Below are 15,731 nucleotides of genomic sequence, written 5' to 3' on the forward strand. Positions count from 1 at the left end.
GGGTGGGTGGGTATGTAGTTAGGTAGTTGGATATATATATATATATATATATGTGTGTGTGTGTGTGTGTTGTTCCGCTTTACAACTTGTGAGAACCAATTCAATTGTAAACGTTGGTCATTTATATTATGGTTTTTGTAAGCAAAGTGGTCATAAATTTATTTATTGAGTAATATTGATGGAAATGCACCGACAACAATCGATCCTGTTATACGAATATGAGGCACTACGTCGCCGATAGCGGCGGCTGATTATCTAATGTTCGTACACGTATTACACTATCTTAAAATTGTTTTCGTGACTGTTTATATGCTAGACAGACAACAAAACATAAATTAACGGGGACTCAGCTGGGAATTTTCTTTTCGTATGACTCATTCCCTTTCGCGAGAAATATAAGTACGCAAACCATAGTGATTGTGGGTATTTCCATCGTGGTACACTCTCTCAGCTAGTGCATGATCCTTTAACAGACGAGTATGCTTCCAAGTCTTGGAATGGGAGAAATTCTTGTTATCGTAAGTTTCGTGTTGCTACACATCTTCAAGTGTGGAGGAGACCCACGAAACAGTAATGGACCCGTCTTGCTTGCCGGGGATCCCAGGCTGTGTCTCCGACCCACAGACAACCAGGTTCTCAGGTTCGAGACTCTCCCAGGGGGAGGCTGGGATAATCTCATTAACAAAGAGGGGGGACGCGTTTTAAACGTCAACTACACCCAGTGCAAGTTATCAGATGACGGGCTTTTTTTAATTCCCGATGGCGTAACAATAGTTCCAGTGAAAAGCAGTGAAGTTGAAACTTTTGCGGAGATGTTTGTTCACTGGAATGACTATACATCAACATTATCAAGGTCAATCAATGTCGACGCTGGCCTTCAATTACTAAATGTCGGTATAAGTGGTCACTTCTCTGATGAATTTGAAAGTGTAAAGAAGAATCAATGCATGGAAAAAGCTGCAACGATTAGGGTACAGGTATGCCAAGCGTGTATGCTTATGCATGTGCTTGCGTGTCTCAAGGTGTCACACAGAAAGGGAGAACATGTTTGTCTCCCTTTGTTTGTCGACGGTGTTAAATTGCTAAATAGTTCAAAGATTCTATCTATCTGTCTATCTATCTATCTATCTATCTATCTCTATCAGCAGGCGTTCAGTTTTACGTTTCTGTACTTTCAGTGTTAACACTGGCATTCATTCTAGACAGTTAAAAACTCGCCGTTTAATTACTCTCCTCCGTAGATATTTTTAAAGAGAAAAATTGATTAGACTTTCTAGAGGTAAGGGGCACGTCTCTCTCCTCTTTTGCTACATGAACATTTAAATCTTTGCTGTCTAAAATAGGAAATATATGATGTTCTCTAACTTATAGTTTAGAATTTTCGTTTTGTTCTGTCCGTGCAAAGATCTTCTGGTTAAACTATAACCAGCTGTTACTTTTTCTACATTGCGATGTGCCTGTTTCAGTTAATTTCGATCGTGTGGGAAATAAAAAGTGAACTTTGTAAATTGACCATTGTAGGAGATAATGCTGTATATATATATATATATATATATATATATATATATATATATATATAGAGAGAGAGAGAGAGAGAGAGATATCTGCGATGAAAACATCATATATGATTTAAAACATAACCTCACACCTCCAGTATTAATTTTTTCCGAAAATTTGATCAGTTTATAAAATACATTTCTACACTTGCGCTAACAAATAAAACAATCGTGGAAGAAGAATACGCGTCTTGCTGTAAACCGTCCACGCATGTGTACATACACGCTTCCGGCCATTGTAATGTATTGCACGTCATACCTTAACCATGTTGATGCAAACCTGAGTCTAAATTGGATTATGTTTGTTGATGTATACAGTGTTTTAGAGTTTTGGCTAATCTCTCTAGAACAGGAATAGAAATAAGCAGTGATGTAGTGCTAAATAATTAAATGAGGGAACACATGTTATTCAGATGCGGGGTGGGGCGGGAATAAGAGATTGAATGCTCGATTAGCATGGTTGAAAATATATTGCTTCAAGCAAATTGCAATATAAATGTGCTATTCTCATTTATTCACTTACTACCTCCCAATTTTATGATCACATCTCATCTGTTGGGGGGGGGGGTCAGAGGAGGGGGTGTTGGGGAAGGGGAATGAACCAAAATTCAAGTACCTTGTATATCCACAGACCTTCACCAATTTTATTTCCACATTTTGCAGCCCCTGTGACAAATTCACGAAAACAAATGTGACTGCACAGACGTATTAAGAATTTGACATGATCACGTAAGTTACTATTTAAAACTTACAATAATTAATCTTAATTTGAAGAAGAATGACAGGTATTTCGCGTAAGTAAATACAAGTATTTCGCGTAAGTTTGTTATTGATTTGTGTGATACTGGGTGAAAAATGATTTATAATTTCTGCATGTCTGTACAAATTTAATATAGGTGCAATCAACTACTTGCCACACAAGGAAGCTTGAGATACCTGGATCAGGCGTGTCCCTACAAGGTCGCTCAAAATATGACAATATGACCGCCAAAATAATAATATAGTCATTGTGTCCGAATAAGATAACCACATCTGAAGGGGATTTTGGCACTTTCTCGTCGACTGTATAACATCAGAAATGTTTGAGATAAATAAATAAAACATTTTATACTTGTATATTATCTTAGGATGTGCCGCGTCCTGTCCGTCTTCCATGTCATTTTCGCTGTTCAGTATTTTATGTTTTCTTTCACTCTTTACTCTAGGATTCGGCCAATGTGGGTATGTGAGAAAGCTTGCCGGTAGCTTATTGTGGGTCGTTGGTTCTTCCCGGGGTTTACCCGGGTTCTTTCAACACCTGGCCGCCATGCATAGCCTATCGTGTGCTGAATGGCGTTAAACCCCACAACAACAACAACAGCAAAACACTCTTTACTCTAAGTTTTATAACTTTAAAGCCATTTACGATAAAGGAATGAAACTTGGTATCGGTATGCGCAATTGATAAAATGTGTGTTATTTACCACATCTTGGATCCAATCTTTAAACTCATGATCACACATTAATATTTTCATTTTTCTGACGTATTTTACCTTCCGTGGTATAACTTTTGAACTCATCGGGATCAAGTGCCCACAGTTAGCATACTTTTATCTCATCACAAGAGAGTGTGTAGTTTAACACACTGGGTGTTCTATCCAAAAAGGTTTATATCATCACAAGAGGGTGTATAGTGTAGCACACGGTGTGTTCTATCGAAAAAGGTTAAGGTCCCAAATAAATTGTTTAAGTTATTTCATCACAATTTCATTAAGTTTAGGGCCACCTGAAATAAATATGTAGGCATGGTATGCTTGTATATTGCAACAAGAACATATGTAGAATCGCTTATGTGGGTGCTGTTTTTTCAAATCAATAATGTCAGAAGAAAATGTGTTTCCTATCTTATTCACTTTGAAGGTCACGAGTCAACATCCTTTTCATTCTTTTTATTTCATAACTCAGAGGCTGTATGAGGTACAAGGATAAACATTTTTATTTCATAACTCAGAGGCTGTATGAGGTACAAGGATAAACATTTTTATTTCATAACTCAGAGGCTGTATGAGGTACAAGGATAAACATTGGTGTACTTATTTATATCACTGGCTCGTACTGCAGCACAGTCAAGTTTGTGTTTTAGGTGAATGTCACTGATTTATTTTTCCCCTTTTGTATTAGTCCAATTACCTAATTCACTGTGACATAAGCGCGATGAAACTTTTTTACTGTTTGTTCAGCTTCGTGAAATAGGTCACGGTTGATCAATGTAAACTTTTTGGTGACTTCCCCATATTCGGCATTGGAAGAAAGAAAAAATCCACTCATTTCGCTTGTTTGATTGAACAGCAAGGATACTAAAACAGAACAATTTTCGTAAATGTTTCACAAAATTAAGGTAATACAAGTTTTCAAGGTTTTATTTGTACTCTTTTCAGGCCAGATACATCCGGTACACGGCTCATTCCGAACCTGATACACCCCTGCATCCGGGTTTCCGAGAAAGACTGAAGCAAATAGCGAAACACTTGGAATTAAACCAAACCGCCATCGCGCGCTACGAAAGTCAGCTACTAGTTCGAGATTTTGGAACTCATGTTATCAGGAGTGTAGATGTGGGGGCTGCATTGGAACAGTTGGATCAAGTCTCCTCTACGTTCGTCAGTCAGTATTCGTCACAAAAGAGCGCAATCCTAGCCTCCGCTAGTGCATCATTCTTCAGTGTTTTTAGCTTCAGTATTAGCTACTCACAGAAGACGTCTCAGATGATGATTGACCAGTATACGAGCAGCAGAGTTCATTCTAAAATCCACACGTTCGGAGGCCCGGTCTTAGCGCCAAATAACTATTCAGTTAATGCTTGGATATCAGGTCTGGATGCTAACTTGGTAGCGATGGATCGCTCTGGGGATCCAATTTACTACGTCATCACTCCGGAAGTTCTAACTGAGATCCCTGAATCCACTGTGTTCCAGCTGTATGACTACATCCATGATGCAGTACAACTGTATTACGAGCATAATACTTATCGTGGGTGCACTGACATGGATTCGCCTAATTTTAGTTTCCAGGCCAATGTGGATGATGATACATGTAAACCACCTCTTACCAACTATACGTTTGGAGGCGTATACCAGACGTGCTCAGACTGGAACTTCGCCGACCTCTTCGTACAGAGAATGCAAAAGAATCCTTTAACAGGAGATTACTCTTGCCCGCCTGGTTATAAAGCAGTTCTACTAGAGGATTCTGGTTCCAAGCAAGAGTGCCACAGATGTTGGCTATTTTTCCAGTGTTGCAATGATAATACTTACTACGCACGCTACCATGCATATTGGTGTGTTGCTGAGGGGCAGGTGCACCAACAGTCAGGATTTCTATTTGGGGGTGTTTTCACTAGCAACACCCTCAATCCTTTAACTCAAGCCAAAAGCTGTCCGCCACAATTCTACTCTCTTCATCTTCTAACGGACCTTACCATTTGCGTCAGTGATGATTATGAGCTCGGATACCGCTACTCCATCCCCTTTGCCGGTTTTTACAGCTGTCAATCTGGAAACCCACTTGCACTAAACGAAAGAGTGTCAAAAGGAATTCAAGCATCAAATGGCATGCTAACCTTAACGAGATTCATAAAACAATCAGGTGCAGCGACCTGGCCCCGTGAATGTCCAAAGGGATACAGTCAGCATCTGGCCGTGGTGGACAACGGCTGCGAGATCAACTACTGCGCCAGGACGGGTGCCTTGTCAGACATGGGTCTTCCTAAGATCCAACGACCTCCTTTTATGCCAGCACCACAGGAAGTGACGCGGAAGGAGCGTATTATTTTAAAGGATGGCAAGGGTGAGTCCAAAGGAGAGATAAATATTGCAACTGTTGTTATCGTGTCTGTTTTAACTACCATTCTTTGCGTCTTTGTTATTACTGTTTTAATCATACGATGTAAGAAGTTAAGGTCCCGAAGACGAATGCTTTGGAACAGGCATGTTGGTAACGAAAATTCGTCACTCCTGGGAAACGAGCCTGTGTTTTACGACACTATACGTGATACGACGGCACAAACTTCAGATGAAATCAGCAGCTGAACTTTATCAAGGCACCAATGATGCATCTACTGACCATCTTCAATGGTTCTTTAAATTGTACTAGAGCTTTTAATATGAAATGTTTACATTAAAAATGACACATGATCAATGGTCAGACAAGCTTTACTCGGAACGTTATTTTTCTCGTCTTACAAAAGAAATGTAGTTTATTATTCGTTTGCTTCAAATCTGATCCTCTGCCTAGTGTGCAATGACTTAATCACGGTGCTTGGTTCGACATGCCCATATGGCTAATTGGCGGGAATTAGCATGATCGGTGAAATGATAAAAGGAAAAAATCTGTCGTTCACGAAATATTGCTATCTTCGTTACCAGGTTTAATATCGTTTATATTTAATTTGCTTTAACAAAGAGGTTGATAAGATGTGGCTTCATGATATTTACACGTCTTTGTACTCGCTTTATGTTACTTCAGTTTTATATTTGTTTGGACAATTTAATGCAGGAAATAATTGAAATTGTAGGTTTTATTTTAAAGCGTGAACGAAACGTATTTTGAATGTCAAGTTGGTGAATAAATTTTACAATGCTCTTATTTCTACCTTACTCATTCTTAAACGATGCTGCTACTCCTATTATTCGTTCTTCTGAATGGATGGTCATATCAGAATTGAGTTATCACTTAAAGACTTCTTATAATATTGTTACATGCACACGGGTATTTACTTGACCGAGCGGTTGTCAAACCCTGGCGCAATTCTCGCTAGAAGTCATAAGTTTACCCCGACTTTCCATAGACTTCCATACAACCTCAGTTGTAAATTAGAAAGCCCGACATGTCCATTCTATACCTAAATTTTCCTCTAATTAATGCAAGACTACAGATAAACCAAACTGCCAACTATCTATCAACCGTACATCTGCGTGTTTTGGCTTCATTATGTTTCCGTACCACCAACCGTTCACGCCTTAGAACATATATGAGTACTCCGTAACAATTGGAACTATTTTAACTCCGCCACCATAGGCCAGTCAATGTATGCTTTCCAGGCACATTTCGCCAATATCACTGCACCATATTCGCCCACATGGCAACATAAACAGTGTCTGCAAAGTCCCTTTTTATTTATTCCCTTGTGTAATTTACCGGTTTAATACCGTAAGTAGTGTCCTTGCAGTCACGCTACCAATGTATACCACTAGATTTTAATATGTACTATTTTACGACAGGGACATTCATTCGGTTTTGGTCGGAATTCACTACTAGTGAACCAGGATATCATGGAAACACACTAACACTTCACTCCGTGACGTTTGCTCCTATTAATTAGCTCATTAGTTCGGGCCAGGAATATTTCCATGGCGCCGAATTCCAATAATCAAACAAGTAATCACACAAATTTAAGAATTCCTTTAAACGGGGCGCTATAACCAAGTGCACACTCTCCAGATATACTACATTATCTTATTGGCCCTAAACAAAAATGGTGCCGATCTGAAGTCCAATATGGCCGCCACAGTAACCTTCTTAAAAACTTTGTTACCGCTGTTCCTCCTGAATCAATGGTCCTAACTACATATGGTTTTCACTGTAAGACTTCTTATAATGTCTAATTAATCTTAAATGAAAGTGGTACCAATCTGATGTCAATATGGCCGCCATAGTGGCCATCATTAAACTCTAGTTTTCGCTACTCCTACAGAATCGATGGTCATATCAATGTTTGGCTTTCATGAAACGACTTATTATGATGTCTGACTTGTCTTAAATAACATGCAATATGGCTGTCATGGCAGCCATCTTAATAATTATATCTTTACATATCTACTTTAACAGATATTTGTATTGACGTGGGGTTTTAACCAGAGGACTTCTTATGATATCCAGTTGGTCTAAAGCAATGGTGCCAACATAAATTTGGGCCACCGCTCCCTTGGTTATCCTCAGCGCCGTATACCTTACCCCGTATAAAGCATTATTCAGCATATGCGCCCCCCTCTTTAAAACCACCACCCACTTTGGGAACCACTTGCCTAAAAGGAAAATGGTACCGATCTGATGTTCAATATGGCCGCTACAGCAGCTATCTTCACAATTTTGTTATGCTACTCCTCTTGAATTTAAAATGTCATCTTAGGAAAATATTTTAATTTACTTCTCTCCAAATGGTTGGCTATATCAACAAGAGGTTTTCTTTTTATGATACCCATCTCCACTAGCCATGGTTCCGATATATTAACCTATCTATACCCTGTCAGATCGATCATTTATTTCAGTGCTTTTTCCTAGTGACATCTATTAGATTTCATGAGTTACCTCATTTGTATGTAATACCAACTAATCAAAAGAATGTAACAGCGGTGCATCCTACCGTAGGCAACTGACTTCAAACGGATTCATTGTAAGTTTAACATCGAAAGTATAACTAAATACCAGAGAGAAACCATTACATGTGTATTTGATGGAAAGAGTGTATTACATATGTATGAGTCCATTCCAGTTGTGTGCTCCCCTTGTCTCGATCCTGCATGAAATGTGTTCAAATTGGAACAATTTGAATTTGATTGGATGCAGTGGCTTCCTGGTGCATCCACTGAAATTTACAGACCCGAAGCACTGAAATATCTGATAGATCCGCCACGAAGTAGGTATGTTAACATCTCGAAATGTAGGCTAGCGAAGATGTATGATACCTGGTTGGTCCTAAACGAAAATGGTGCCAATCGTATATCTAATATGGCTGCCAAGACTACTGTCTTAAAAATACTTGTTTCACTGATTCTACTCAACGGATCATCATTATGACATAGTGTTTTCGCCAAAAGACTACTAATGGTGTTTATTTTGTCCTAAAATGAAAATACTGCAAAGCTGGCATCCAATATGAGTACCACGGCAGTGAATTTGAAAATGTTGTTATCCCGAAAGAATATAAGAGATGGACTCAACGCTCGACAGTTAAAATTAAGAATTGGTCTCATATTTAACTGCTGGCAATTATTTTAGCCCAGTGCACAATCAATCCTTTCGAGGGCTTTTGTTTATTTTATTTTTCTTCTTTTTTGTATCTTTTTTAAAATACATTTTATCCGAACTATTCCTGACGATGCACTAAGTGCATCAGGTTTTGGTACTTGAAGGGTTTCATGGACGATAATAATAATTCGAGAGGGTGAATGAATTGACCCTGATTTACTGAAGTATCTACACGGACACATGCTGGACTTAACGTACTAAGAATACTACTTGAAGGAATGATGTCGTGATTTAGTAATATTAATATACGTTTAAGCCACTACTTGTTCTTTTGGGATGTTTTCTATCCGAACCGAGTTTAGAGAATTAGAGAAAAGAACAAGATATGCCTTTCAAGCCGTTTCCCAGTTAATAAAATTAACCATCACCTGATCTTCTGATATGGTTGTGTTGGAATACTTTACAATACATTTTCTCTCTTTTTCGACATATAATAAAATAAAATGACACTAGGCAGGGGCCAGATAAATTATCGGAAAACATAAATGTATAAATAAAGTCTAATCAGAATGATCTTGACCACTAACGCCAAAGATATAGAACATATTCCAAGGCCGATGGACGAAGAAGAACGCCAAGGCCGAAGGACGAAGAAGAACGCCAAAGATATAGAACATATTCCATGGCCGATGGACGATGAAGAATGCAAAATATATAGAACACATTCCTAGGCCGATGGACGAAGAAGAACGCCAAAGATATAGAACACATTCCAAGGCCGATGGACGACGAAGAACGTCAAAGATATAGAAACTATTCCAAGGCCGATGGACGACGAAGAACGCCAAATATGTAGAACATATTCCAAAGCCGATGGACGACGAAGAACGCCAAAAGATATAGAAAATATTCCAAGGCCGATTGACGACGAAGAACATCAAAGATATAGGACATATTTCAAGGCCGATGGACGACGAAGAACGCCAAAGATATAGAACATATTCCAATGCCGATGGACGACGAAGAACGCCAAAGATGTAGAACATATTACAAGGCCGATGGACGAGTAAGAACGCAAAAGATGTAGAACATATTTCAAGGCCGATGAACGACGTAGAACACCAACGATATAGAACATATTCCATGGCCGATGGACGATTAAGAACGCCAAAGATATAGAACATATTCCAAAATCGATGGACGATGAAGAACGTCAAAGATACAGAAAACATTCCAAGGCCAGTGGACGAAGAAGAACGCCAAGGCCGATGGACGAAGAAGAACGCCAAAGATATAGAACATATTCCAAGGCCGATGGACGATGAAGAACGCCAAAGATGCCAAAGATATAGAACATATTCCAAGGCCGATGGACGACGAAGAACGCCAAAGATATAGAACATATTCCAAGGGGGAGATGGACGACGAAGAACGCCAAAAGGTATAGAAAATATTCCAAGGCCGGGACGACGAAGAACGCCAAAGATATAGGACATATTCCAAGGCCGATGGACGATGAAGAACGTCAAAGATATAGAACATATTCCAAGGCCAATGGACGACAAGAACGCCACAGAAATCCAAAATATTCCAAGGCCGGGACGACGAAGAACGCCAAAGATATAGAACATATTCCAAGGCCGATGGACGAAGACGAACGATAAAGCAGCAGCTATCTTCGTTTCATGACCGAAATATATGCACAGCTGTACACAATGGCGTGAATGTTTAAGCGGCTACATATGTTATTCGGAAGATAGTCTTTAAAATGGAATCATTGAAATTACCAATAATAATTACCTGTTTGAGTAAAACATTCGCATTAAAAAGAGAAGATAGATTATATATATATATATATATATATATATATATATATATATATATATATATATATATATATATCATCCGTGTTAGCATATTCAGGAATGAAATGTTCTGACTTGTTGGAAAAAAGACTCTAAGCTGATAGCAGTACTGTGAACGAATCTAAATATTAAAGCCTTTAAGCTGATGTCAGTACTATGAATGAACTCAAAGATTAAAGGCTCTAAGCTGATGGTGGTACCCTGAATGAACCTAAAAATAAAACAATCTAAGTTGAAGGCAGTACTCTAAATAAACCTAAATATTAAAAGACTCTAAGCCTATAATAATAATAATAATAATGAGGACTTTGTATAGCGCCTAATCTTTAGAAGCTCTCGGCGCTTTACAACATTAGATAACACCTATAAGATAATATATAAAAAAACATATATAATGATATGGTTACAAAATAAACCCCATGAAATTAGAAAACGTAACAAAACATGCTGAGAATATTTAAGGTAGGAAACATTATTAGGTCTTAAGTTTGTTCTTGCAGTCAAAATAATTGAGTTTTGAGAGCACTCTTGAATGGGATCACTGTGTCTTTGTGTCTAAGTTCAGTTGGCAATTAATCCCACTTTGCTGAGCCATGGTATGCAAAAAAACGCTGTCCATATGACTTTGTTTTTATAGTGGAAATAATGAGTATACGATTGTCAGAAGAGGAGCGTAAGTATCTTCTGGTGTGTACACATGGGTGAGGTCGGATAGGTATGTTGGACTAGAGTCCGACAGTGAAAGGTAGCACAGAGAACAAATTTTGTGTTTGATTCTGGATCGAATGGATAGCCAGTGTAGGGTACAGAGCAGCGGGGAGGTGTGCTATGATCGTGGTACCCTAAGTATGATCCGAGCAGCTGTGTTTTGAACTTTTTGAAGTTTCTGGAGTAGATAATGAGATGAACCAGACAGAGCTGAGTTACAATGGTCCAGTCTTGAAAGTACTAATGAACACACAGTTTTTTTAGTGGCATCAACTGAAAGATATTTGCGATTTGAGCTGATGCATCTCAGCTCAAGATATGCAGCCTTGCATATGTTCATGACATGTTGGTGCAATGTGAGAGTACTGTCCAGAGTAACACCTAGGTTTCGTACTGATTGTTTGAATTTAATGTTGGTGTTGCTGATATTTATTGTTTGAGGTAAAGAATGTGAATGAGAAAGCCTTTGTGTTGTGATCAGAATGGCCTCGGTTTTATCATCATTCATCTGCAGCTTGTTACATATCATCCATGATTTCACATCAGAAATGCACCTCTCTACACCTGGGATGGTAGCATCAACTTCAGTTGGGTAGCTAGATTTGTATATTTGGGTGTCATCTAGCGTACAATTGGTGAGAAACTGGATGATGAGCTATGACACTTGAGAGCGGCTGAGTGTACAGAATGAAGAGAACAAGGCCAAGAACAGACCCCTGTGAAACACCACAACATAGGTCATCTGGGCTGGAGTGTATTCCATCTGCAGACACAATTTGTGTCCTGTTGACCAAGTAGGACTTGAACCACAGTAAGGCTGTATCATGAATGCCAAATACATGCTGTAGACGGTGACGTAATATATCATGGTCTATTGTGTCAAATGCTGCTGACAAATCAAGGAGGGTGAGAACTGTAATCTTTCCGCTATCCAAAGAAGAGAGAATGTCATTAACTAATTTTATAAGAGTAGTTTTAGTATTGTGGCAAGGGTGATATGCAGATTGTACATTGCTAAAAAGACTGTACTCTAAATAAACCTAGATATTAAAAAATATTTCAGGAAATAACATGTTTATCTAATAAGACAATGTATCATATTGCAAACTTATATATTCAGCAGTAGCATAGAATGTATCATATTGCAAACTTAGATAATAAGCAATAGCACAGAATATATTACACTGCAAACCTAGTTTATCAGCATTAGCATAGAATGTATCATGTTGCAAACTTAGTTTATCAGCATTAGCATAGAATGTATCATGTTGCAAACTTAGTTTATCAGCATTAGCATAGAATGTATCGTATTGCAAACTTAGATTATGAGCAGTAGCCTATCAAACGTGCAAAGGAAAAGGAAGAGTAATTTTGTCATTATTTCTAATTGATGTTCAGACTGTATAATGAGGAGAGACATTTGAAGAAAACAACTTTCTGCTAGCTGATATCCCATAAAATGATTTGAATGTTGAACAGAAAGGCGCTTAATTCGAAATAACATCAGATAAGAGATTCCTTAGCTTTGCACATGCACCCAACTAACTTTATTGTGAACTTTAGAGTTTATCACAATAATTTGTATTGACAAGCAGTATAGACATCGTTGTTAAAAATGTGAACTTTAGAGCTTAACACAATAATTTGACTAGCAGTCTATACATCAGTGACGATTTTATCTGAGACCGTTGAGACTGCTGTGTAGAGTATCCTATATCGTTTAAAACTGATATATAGTATCCATTTAAAACTGATATATAGTATACATTTAAAACTGATATATAGTATACATTTAAAACTGATCTATAGTACACATTTCAAACTGATATATATTATACATTTCAGACTGATATATAGTATACATTTCAAACTGATATATAGTCTACATTTAAAACTGGTATATATTATACATTTCAAACTGATATATAGTATACATTTCAAACTGATATATAGTATACATTTCAAACTGATATATAATATACATTTCAAACTGGTATATATTATACATTTCAAACTGATATATAGTATACGTTTCAAACTGATATGTAGTATACATTTAAAACTGATATATAATATACATTTCAAACTGATATATAGTCTACATTTCAAACTGATATATAGTATACATTTCAAACTGATATGTAATATACATTTCAAACTGATATGTTGTATACATTTAAAACTGATATATAATATACATTTCAAACTGATATATAGTATACATTTAAAACTGATATGTAATATACATTTCAAACTGATATGTAGTATACATTTCAAACTGATATATAATATACATTTCAAACTGATATATAGTATACATTTCAAACTGATATATAGTATACATTTCAAACTGATATGTAGTATACATTTCAAACTGATATGTAGTATACATTTCAAACTGATATATAGTATACAATTCAAACTGATATATAGTATACATTTCAAACTGATATATAGTATACATTTCAAACTGATATGTAGTATACATTTCAAACTGATATATAGTATACATTTCAAACTGATATATAGTATACATTTCAAACTGATATGTAGTATACATTTCAAACTGATATATAGTATACATTTCAAACTGATATGTAGTATACATTTCAAACTGATATATAGTATACATTTCAAACTGATATGTAGTATACATTTCAAACTGATATATAGTCTACATTTTGAGTGCAGTACTTCTCATTATATATAAACTTTATATTATGATCAACCCAAGAATTCATATTTCACTTAGAAAGAATGTTATTTATAATAATAATAATAATAATAATGATAATAATAATTTCTCAATGCCTAAATTACATACATGTATGAGAAAATATCATACACAACGAAACATAAAAATGTTAAGATTAGCACACGTACTTGCATATTTTCATAGATAAAGAGCAACACTCTGTAGGATATTAACAGTATTATTCTGCATATAATTATAACACTTTATATAATTCGCATAACAATGAACGCGTGTAGACAAACAAGCATTTCTCAAAATTTTAACAGCAAAGTGAAAATCATCTTCAAAATCTGAAAACAAAATTGCAGTTTTTTAAAATAGAAGGTAGTTTTAAATTAGCATGTATTTACTATTATTGGAAAGGTTACATCTCTGAACATACATAGTAAGGATTTTCCTGCACATAATTTCATATACTAATGTATGATAAAGTACGTTCCAGTCAATACGGTCATAGTCATCCAAACAGCATAAAACAGTTTGTTTCCTCAAAAAATTACACATCACTCTGCTCAGGGCAAACGTATTGTCTTTAGTGGAATATACAGTTCTAAACCTACCTTGTTCTTTGTCTAGATTATAATGTTCTTTGATCCAGTTAGCTAGTCTTTCTTTAAAAACTGAAGTATTTTGCTGAAGACTGGTAAAAAGCTAATCCCTGTATAATTTTCAGGCATATTCATATTCTCCGTTTTATGAACGGGTGTGAAAACAGTCGTGGACCAACACTTATGACATTATCGGCGATATACTAATTTACTGAAAATGGACACTACGTAACGTGATATTTCCATTTCCCTTAAAACAAATGAATCGAAAGGTCATAACTACCACCCAGTTTTTCCGACTTTAAATTTTTCTAAAGCATGTTGCACTTTTTCTTCGGTTGTAGTTGTTTTGTTTAATTTAAAATAATTTCCATCCAATGCTGTATATTAAAAAATTTGGAAAGTACTGGTACCATTCGGTGAGGTTTATTTTTTCATTCAATAATGATAATAATAATGATAATAGATTATGATGATGATAAATACAATGATATAATCAGTGCTCTTCTAAAAGTCAGTTACTTTCATAAAAGATTGCAGTAGACCAACATTCATTTTTTACTTTTTCGTCTTTCTTTAATTGTTTCGATTTTGACATCCCCAACATGTAATTTAGCACTAGAATATCAACATTTTGTTCTTAATTGAATGTTCATTATGGGATGGGGTCAAACCAAATATCAAGATAGAGACACAAATATATATAGATATTTAACAAATCATTATTATAAACAAAGCTACCTTCATACAGATGTGAACATGCTGACTAGGTAAATGAAAGTGACGAAGTTCTGAGAGAATGTACTATTTGGTAATAAGGGATTTCACATTTGCATTTGTTAGCATTACTAAAAGAGTTTATTTTTTGGTGGGGCAGAGTGTATAGATCTATCGCATATATACATCTTGCTCAATGGATCTGGCATACACATACAAAGTATGACAGGGGTACTATCTGCATGTGCCACGAATGCCATCACAACCAGATACCAGTCTGAGAATTAATACTAGAAACCTCTTACTGCAAAACATTGACCTCTACATGGTGATTGCCTCTTGCTTGTGAGTCGTTTTGGCTGTGCTTGTGAGAGGTGGTGGTGACTGAAATGCTTTAAAGCTTCCCCGTGAGGCTCTCTGCCAGAACTGTATCTTTCGTGAAGAATAATTCATTCTTCCGACAGAAGAGCCATATATTCTGTTACCAACAAAATTATTTAAGAATAAATATTCTTTCCGATTGAATACTTGAAACATTTCAGATGTCTATACAAATGTTTCCTGCTTTAAGGAATAA

General features: G+C 36.5%; 1 protein-coding gene across 2 annotated transcripts; it reads left to right on the plus strand.

Annotated features, from left to right (window-relative positions):
• Positions 1 to 333: 333 nt before the first annotated feature.
• Positions 334 to 6,179, plus strand: LOC149792428 (macrophage-expressed gene 1 protein-like). 2 transcript variants are annotated; one of them, XM_089970998.1, is made up of 2 exons: positions 334 to 977; positions 3,974 to 6,179. In XM_089970998.1, the coding sequence occupies exons 1-2, from the start codon at positions 480 to 482 to the stop codon at positions 5,621 to 5,623; spliced, it is 2,148 nt and encodes a 715-aa protein (XP_089827124.1). In that variant the 5' UTR covers positions 334 to 479; the 3' UTR covers positions 5,624 to 6,179. The 2 variants fall into 2 exon arrangements, with proteins under 2 accessions (XP_089827124.1, XP_089827125.1); XM_089970999.1 differs by having other exon boundaries at positions 334 to 518.
• Positions 6,180 to 15,731: the final 9,552 nt, after the last annotated feature.

The sequence above is a fragment of the Sinohyriopsis cumingii genome, chromosome 9 (assembly GCF_028554795.1).
Source record: "Sinohyriopsis cumingii isolate HCF-2022 chromosome 9, ASM2855479v2, whole genome shotgun sequence".
NCBI classification, from domain to species: domain Eukaryota; kingdom Metazoa; phylum Mollusca; class Bivalvia; order Unionida; family Unionidae; genus Sinohyriopsis; species Sinohyriopsis cumingii.

Coding starts and splice junctions, on each gene's coding strand:
- LOC149792428 (XM_089970998.1), top strand. CDS start 480: ATGCTTCCAAGTCTTGGAATGGGAGAAATTCTTGTTATCGTAAGTTTC. Junction 978..3,973: donor CTGCAACGATTAGGGTACAG/GTATGCCAAGCG, acceptor TACTCTTTTCAG/GCCAGATACATCCGGTACAC.